This window comes from Haemorhous mexicanus, chromosome 5, assembly GCF_027477595.1.
Source record: "Haemorhous mexicanus isolate bHaeMex1 chromosome 5, bHaeMex1.pri, whole genome shotgun sequence".
NCBI lineage: Eukaryota > Metazoa > Chordata > Aves > Passeriformes > Fringillidae > Haemorhous > Haemorhous mexicanus.
In genome coordinates this window covers 43,010,895-43,019,002 of record NC_082345.1, presented here as the reverse complement: position 1 = coordinate 43,019,002, position 8,108 = coordinate 43,010,895, and the positions used below count along the sequence as shown (strand labels likewise).

The 8,108-nt window shown below is 43.5% G+C and overlaps 1 protein-coding gene across 4 annotated transcripts in view; it reads left to right on the top strand.

The window, feature by feature from the left end:
- The first annotated feature begins 466 nt into the window (after positions 1-466).
- The window catches only part of TBC1D30 (TBC1 domain family member 30), a 50,877-nt gene continuing 43,235 nt past the window's right edge, over positions 467-8,108 (top strand). For 2 of the 4 annotated variants that reach the window (XM_059846985.1, XM_059846986.1), the window contains exons 1-2: positions 620-1,037; positions 3,401-3,565. In XM_059846985.1, coding sequence (XP_059702968.1) covers positions 779-1,037; positions 3,401-3,565 — 424 coding nt within the window. In that variant the 5' untranslated portion in view covers positions 620-778. Of the gene's footprint in view, positions 1,038-3,400; positions 3,566-8,108 lie in introns of all 4 variants that reach the window. The other 2 variants (XM_059846988.1, XM_059846991.1) reach the window with 2 other exon arrangements.

Sequence of the window (8,108 nt, the reverse complement as noted above, 5' to 3'; positions counted from 1 at the left end):
GATGGAGCCAGATCTTCTGGGTAGAAGAATGGTCATCTCAGGCAAGCAATAGGGCAAGAGGCAACGGGCCGAGACTGATGTACAGGAAGTTCCACTTGAACATGAGGAAGAACTTTTTTACTGTGCTGGTGACTGTGCACTGGAACAGATTGCCCAGAGAGGTTGTGCAGTCTCCCTCACTGCAGATATTGAAGAACTGGCTGGACGCAGTTCTGTGCAATGTGCTCTGGATGACCCTGCCTGAGCAGGAAGGTTGGAGCACTCAACCTTACCCATTCTGTGATTCTGTCCATTCCTGACCTGAACTAGTCGCGGCTGTTATGCGTGTGGCCGGGCCTCCCTGCACCGCCATCGGTGCCGCAGCCAGAGCCCGGCTCTGGCGGCCGTGCGGACCCCGCCATCCGCACCGGGTTGCAGGCGGTGTCACGGGGACCGGCCACAGCACAGGTACTGAATTGCTGGCAAAACCGGGCCTCCCCTCCAGCGAGGGAGCAGGAGCAGCACGGCTGGCGGGACGGCGGTGACCTCCACGGCAGCCGCACAGTGCACGGGTACCGCGTCCAGTGTCACCGCCCCGAGGCGGAGCGCGGTCCCCGCCCCTCGGCAGGTGCAGCGCCCCCGCCCCGGTCTCTACCACGGTGCGCGGGGAGGGAGCGGAGCCGGGCGCGGCGCTCCCGCCTGGGTTCTCCGGCCCGCTTCCCTTTCCCCTGGCCGCCCCTCCCCGGCGTGTGACCGTGGGACGCGCCGAGCCCGGAACCCGGCGGCGGCGGCGGGGAAGATGGATGCGGCGGAGGCCGGCGCGGGCGGCAGGGCGGGTAGCAGCGCCGACAGCCTGGCCGAGGAGGAGGAGGAGGAGGAAGAGGACGAGGCGGGCCCCGGCAGCGGCCGGTCCAGCCGCACCTCGTCGCTGGTGAGCGGGCTGCTCACCGAGCTGTACAGCGCCGTGGAGGCGGCCGTCCCCTCGGGCAGCGCCCGCTCCCGCGCCCTCGGGGAGCTGCAGCAGCGGCCAAACCAGGTCAAGTACCTGCGGCTGAAAGGTACAGCCCGCCCCGCCCGCCTGCCCCTGCCGCTTTTCTTCTGTGCGTGCAAGGCAGTTCTGGCCGAAGATGCCCTCCGTGCCTGCGCGCACGTGTCTATCTATGTGTGTACATATGTCCATTTCCAGGCTCTTTTGCATGGCCGTGGCTCCCAGAAGTTTCCCACGTGCTGTTAGCTGAGAGTTCCTTTAGGCGAGGGCCTCCTGTGCTGTTTGCCCCTCTTTTGTTTCAGGTGCCCAGGAGCCGAAATAGAGTAGTCTGCTCTTAGTTTCTGTGACAGACTGCCTAAGCTTTTGTCATTCTGCGAGTTTGGTGCTTTTCCGCACTTACAGTAATGAATAAACGTCCAGTTTCCTTTCCTTTCCTTTCCTTTCCTTTCCTTTCCTTTCCTTTCCTTTCCTTTCCTTTCCTTTCCTTTCCTTTCCTTTCCACTCAGTCCTTATTTTCTGAATCTAGAAAAGATTCTACACATACAGTATCATAAGAATTTTTCTCAGAGCCTTTTAGTTCTACTGGACCTAAATTAAACTGGACAACTGTAGAGCTTATTTGGAGGTCGGCATGTCTTCAAAAAAAAGAAAAAGAAAGGAGTGTAATGAAAAATGTAAATGCTGGAGTAAATCAGAATCTAAATGAAATTTCCAAAGAATTCTTATGAAAGTTAGGTAGCCTCAACAGTGCATGTTTGTGAATGACTGAGACGTGCAACTTCAAGTTGATCCAATGAAGAGGAAAAGAGAACAAAGGCCTCTTGTTTCCTGATGTTTAATCACTTTTGCTTTTGATGAGGAAAAAATCCAAGAGGTGACTAAATATGCCTGTTTTTCAGAGCTGTTCAAACAGCTATCTGCTTCCGTGTTTGGCTTCTTAATGAGATGACACGCCTTCTGATGTTACTAGGATGTAGCTCAAGTTCTTCTGTGTGTCCTTTGGCAACCTGCGACTCAACAGGAAATTTTCTTGTTCAGAAATATATTTTGTGGTGTTTCAACTCATTAGTTTTGCTGCCAAGTTACTCTTTTTTTAGAGGCACAGCTAAGCAGCACAAGTGGAAAAGAGTAAAACTCACCAGACAACTCCAGTGGTGACTGTATAAATTAGTACAAATGCAACCTTTTTTTTTTTTTTTTGGTGTTTTTTTTTTTGTTTTTGGTTTTGGTTTTGGTTTTTTTTGCTTTCAAATCCATAGATCTAGTTTTAAATTACCTTGCCTGGTACAGGTGGTTGGGAATTGCATCTGAGCAGCAGGTGCCGAAACAGTGTAGCTGCTATAAAATACAGCATTGTGTTTTTAGTGGCTCCCCCGTTCTTGCAATCCTACTTTTCACTAGCCCATGGTTGATGGTCATTTCAGCCTAATTTGTCCTTTTCTTTAAGCTCTCCAGAATTATTGAAAAAGCTTTGCCACATGAGCTGAGCTGTTTACCATCCCACTGATAGTAGCTTTTCCTGGGTGGGTATATATATTTCTCATTAGATCAGGTTACTGAAGAATGGATTTTTTGATTGATTTTCTTTCCAGCGTCAGGGGACGGGGGTTGCACTGAAAGTGATAGTTTGAAAAGTTAGCTGCAGGGAGCAGGCAGCTGTGTAGATGCTGGTGGCAAGCTGTACCAGGCTGTTACAGGGAGGAGCTGAAGAGGTCAGCATGTGATAGTCAAGACCCAGGATTTCACTGGTGGGGGGATTATCTGAGAACAGACCAGAGGGCTCAGAAAAATGAATAGACTTAGGACATCTCCCCAACAACTCCCTCTTCTGGTCTTGAAGCTCACCTCATGGGGGGACAACAGAAATATTAGAACTAAGCTGAGACATTTTGATGAACTGAAGGGGTCTGGTGGCGCTACGGCTGGCCGGTGGGGATAACTGAGGCCATGACAGAACTCATTTAGTTGCATCTTAGTGGAAAGAATTTCCCACTCAGAGCTTATTCTGGAGTTGCATTTGTAGCTCTGCAGGCAGCTTCTAGAACATGTTCCCTTGTCTGCTACAAATGTATATCTTGTCCAGGCAGCTTCTGGAAGGTACTGTATTTAAAATGTATCCCCTGGTTGCACTCTTATTGATACATTCTGTCTGCATCTGTCGCGTTCCTAGGAGTTAATAACAGTATAGTTGTTAAGATTCATACTCTGCGCAATAAATTGAAGTACTTATGTTTAAAAGAAAATGAAAGACTTTGGCTCAGATTCTAAAAGTGTTTATAACTGGGAATTACCCCAGTTAATAGAACTTGTCATTTATAGAAAGTCTGTATTTGTAAATGTCTGTGGGGCAAGTGCCTTTGCGTGTCAGCTACAATAAGCTGCTTGTGAATTCTTTTGGCACGTACTGAAGTTGTTTTCTCTGCTTGTTGGCAGATGTTGATGAATTAACAACTATAAAACGAGAACTGAATTACAGAATTTCCGTTCAATCAGCAAAGTTGCTCCGTCTTCTGAAGCAGAAAGACAGGCTTGTACAAAAAGTCCAGAAGAACTGCGACATTGTCACAGCTTGTTTACAGGCAGTTTCCCAGAAACGTTGTAAGTACTTTCTGTGTACTAGTGTAAATAGTTTGTTTCATTAATGTGAGCAGCGTTTCATTTAAGCCCTCACACTTAATTTAAAGTCAAGAGGCCAGGCTATGCTATTCCTTAGTTATGACTGACTCCTAGTGATGTCAGTAGTACCTGGAAACAGTATTTTGGGGGTTTCTGAGAGAGTGCACGGGAAAGGGAAGAAATGTTGTTCTTTAATTGTTTTGCCTTTTCTCCCCACACAGTAAAACCTTTTTATTTGACTTGGCAAAGTTGTCATCTTAAGATAGACTGAAGTGCTTTTTGGTAGTTCTTCTAAAGTAAAACTTCATGTAACGGTCACATGTAACAATAAATAGAAATTATGCCTTTGGAAATGATGTGTGAAAATAACCTAATGTTCCATCTTATTTTTTCATTAACATGCAGCCTGACAGGTACAGAAATGTTCAGGTACAGTAAATAAAGCATGGTCTTTTCATAAAAATGTCTGTAGGAGCTTTGAGGTGCATGTAAAGACTTTATTAAAATAATTTTACTGTAGTGGCATGTGCTAATGTAGTCAAGGTAAGAGCTTGTGTATTAATGTGAAACTTAATTTTTAAGCATTTAAAAGTGTTCCTTTGTTTTACTTAAATTTGGCATGGGCCTCATGCTGTGTTCAGAAAGATCCTTAGTATTCTTTCTTGTAATACTTATTTAGAAGGTATGGTTAAAGTATTAATCTTCTGTTATTTGAGCATTGCTTCTGTATATAATATTCTCAGATAACAAACATTTGCTTTCTAGTTTTTCTTTTCCTTTTTCTGGTTTGATTTAATGCAGCGCCAGCAGAGGGAGACAGAATATTTTATTTTGTGCAGAACTAGAGGTGTATCTCTGGTTTTGATTATGATACAAAAGCCATCAACCTTCCTTAAACATGAAGGGAAGTGCTTACAAGTGTGGTCTGGGAAGACTTGGATGAAAAGGTTTAGAATCAGATTGTCAAATAAATGTTACTTACAAAGGAAATATTAGTTTCCCTAAGTGAAATAGATGGAAAACAGTGGCAAGTAGCTTTTTAGTTATAACTGAGTTCATTAATTCCCACGTGGTTGTCAAAGTTATTCAGAAGCTCCTGAACTGAATGTCTTGGAATCCAGCTCCAGAAATTCAGAGGGTTATGCCTCAGAGTGTTAACTGGACAGAAAGGCAGAATGAACTGGCATCATCTGGGCACAGATTTGTCCCCTGCATGTCCCCTGAGTATGAACCTTACTGGTAGAAGGCTGGGTTGTGAAGTCTACTCAATTTCTGAGAACAAGTTACTGTCTCTATAGCATCCTTTTCTCACAGGGTATGGAACTCAGAGGAAACTGGGAAAGTGTTGCCTGATGCTATTTGCATGATTAGGAGAGAACTGTGCAAGATCCCATTACCATGTGTAGCTGGAAAAGTCCAACTTAGACATGCAAAAGTAGTCATACATCTAGATTAAATTTCTGGGTTTTGTCTCCTCATTCCCTTCTCTCAGTCCTACTGCAGCTCTGTGTCCTGTCCCATCTTATTTTTTTCCCCTGCCAAATGCTTTATTAGCTTTTCTTACATGACCCAATCTTTAAATATTGAATTTTTCAGCTCTGTTCCATTTCCCCATCCCTGCATCCTGTCTATCTTGCAGTGTACCCAGACTACTCCCTGTCCTTGAGTTTTCTTCACAGTATTCCTTGATCCCCTTCAGCTGTTCTTCCTTGTCTTTTTCCTGTATGTACTAATTATCTACTTGCCCATTTTCTCTATCCCTCCTCTTCCCTCGACATGGTTACAAAACCAAGCCATAAGTTCACAATTTTTAGGTCATAGTATAAAAGTTTGGTTAAAGGTTTAAGAACAACTTTAACACCATATAGTGTGGACACAGCTAATATTGATTTGATTGACCTTGATAAGGTTCTTGGAGGAGAGAAAAATTTTTCATAATGAGAACAATCAGCCACTGAAATAATTTTCCCAGGAAAGTGGTGGATTCCTCTATGTTGGATGCTTTTAAGATTTGGCTGGACAGGATGCTGGGCCAATTTGTCTAGACCATGCTTTTGTTGAAAACAATTGATGATTCTTGAGGTCCCTTCCAACGTGGTATTCTGTGATTTGGTGATTGATTTCATTCCGTGTCAGATGTCTTGCAACATGGGGCGAGTACTTATGTACATATGTAATAATTCATGCATATCAAATTTTGCCTGTGGCTCATCTGTCTCTTCCCATTCACTTCCCTGTAGTTTGATGTACTGTTGCAGTTGTATAAATATGCTTTAACCTGGAACACCCCAATTGCTCTGGTTTATTTTTTTTATTTCTTACTTGAATTGCTCAGTGAATATTGCTGCTGTGGCAGTTTAGTGGAGGTGGGCTGGGCACTGCTTAGCAAGGATTTTCTGATCCATTCTGTGTCGTGTGCTGGTTTGCCAAGAGTGAGGTAATGGAGCAGTTAGAAAAGGAGGTAACCTGTATTTAGTGATGCTGGAGCTTGGCTCAGTGGCAGCTGTGTGCTTGGTCCATCAGCTGCACTGGGTCACTGGGCAGCAGTTCTTTTGATCTGAATGGTGAAGTTCACCTGCTGGTCCCTTGGGATGGGCATGCACAAGGCAAAATGGCTTTTGATCTAAGTGTGCTCTTAACTGACTTGTTCTCTGTTACCCAGAATTATTAATAAATTGTGTAATTTTGGAAAATATTACAGAAGAGCCCTTTGAAAGAGCCACCTATAGAGATGAATATAATTTTAAGTGCCATTTGACTAACATACTTCATTCAGCTTCAGCCAGCAGAGATTCTGGAAAATCTGAAAGCTTATTCAATTGCAATTGGAGCCTGGGCTGAGAAGGATTACTTTTCTTTTAACATTCAGCTTGGAGGAGAAGAACTGCAAACTTTCTGCAACCTTCATTGCTGTGCATCAGGGCATTAAGAAATGTTTCAATAAGTAGGTGTGTGTCATGTTTAGTATTTGCTAATATAAATTAGATTGTGTATTTTGAGTATCTGTTAGACGAGGAGAGAGTTTGAGTGTTGTCAAACATAATAACAGCTGTGTGGAGTACAGACTGACAGCTAATCACTAACAGAGTAATCCCAAGGAGTTTTTAGGCGGTGAATTCCGTGGTTACTTCCTTGTAATGAGAATATCATCTTGGAACTGGTCTTTGAGCAGCACAGTTGGGATGCTGGCATTTGGGAAGAACTTTAACAGAGCAGCAAGTCAGTCAAGTTTTGGTATAGCGCTGTGTCCCATCCCTCTCATAGGATATTCTTGTAGAGAGTTATCAACATAGTACCCAGATTTAAAGTGTAATTGTGCTGCTGATGGGGTGTGAACACAGAGTATGATCTTGCAAATAAGGAACTTTGATGTCTTTGATCACTTGACCTTCAGTAGCATTGGTAAGCCCTAGGGGGAGAGACCACCCCATGGCACTGTCTCCAGCCCCCATCTTCAGGATGATCTGTGCTAGCCCCGGAATGCTGACTGGTGTGTGAGTCAACAGAAGCTCTAGTCAGGCTAATTAAAAGTACTTAAACTGACTGCCATCTTCTCTTGCTTTGTGAAAACAGAGCTGTAATATCAATTCTAAATTGGCAAACTGTGCAGTCAGTTTCCTTACAAACCTGGTAAATTCTGTGATTGTGCAGATTTGATACCTCTTAGAGGCCACTTTGAGGCTAATTTCAGTTTCTTAACTCCTAAGGTGAAGAAAAGTTTCTTTACTTTTCTGGTGTTGAAAAGATATTTTTTTTCTTTCTTTTTTCCTTGAAAGAAAGAGGCCAGATTTGCTGTCTAAGTTGGTCAGCTGAGAAGTTCTTGTTGCCTGTGTCAATGCAGAATATCAGATTCAGAAGGTGTCAAGAACTAAGTGCTTGTTTTATAGAACATGGAATCCTCACTTTTGAGGGAAATTCTGCTTTAAGGATACAGCAACTAAAATATCTTGTTCCAGCATGAAATAAAACACCCACTCACAGGAGTCAATTGCTTATGAAGCAAATTTCTGAAAGTTTGCATTTCAAACTAAAATGCTTTGTTCAGATGCCTTTTTCATTTCATATTATGTAACGAGCTATTTTCAAGTAAGATGATAAGATGTTTAATCCTAAAAAGAGCGAAAATCATGCTTTTAGCATTTGGAAATCTATTTTAGTCAAAGATGACATTTTGCTGTGAAGGACTTTGCTTTCTACAAACTGATATTTATGTCAGACCTTTCCGTGTAATTGGTTTCAACCAACTATATTACAGAGATCCTCCTGGGAACATTCTGCGGCTCACTCCCTGGCTGCTCAGCACTGGGATTGCCAGGCTGGTTAGGGAGCTGAGGAGCCCACATGCATTCCTAAGCCATATGCTTTCCTTCTGAGACTGTAGGGTAACGTTATATGAATACTTTTCTATGTCTCATACTTTCCTAACTACTTGGTCCCTAACTCTCACCACTGAAGTGTCTTATGTCTACTAAAAGGACTTCCCAGCTTCCTCATAATAAATAACATCTCATAATTGGCTAAAATT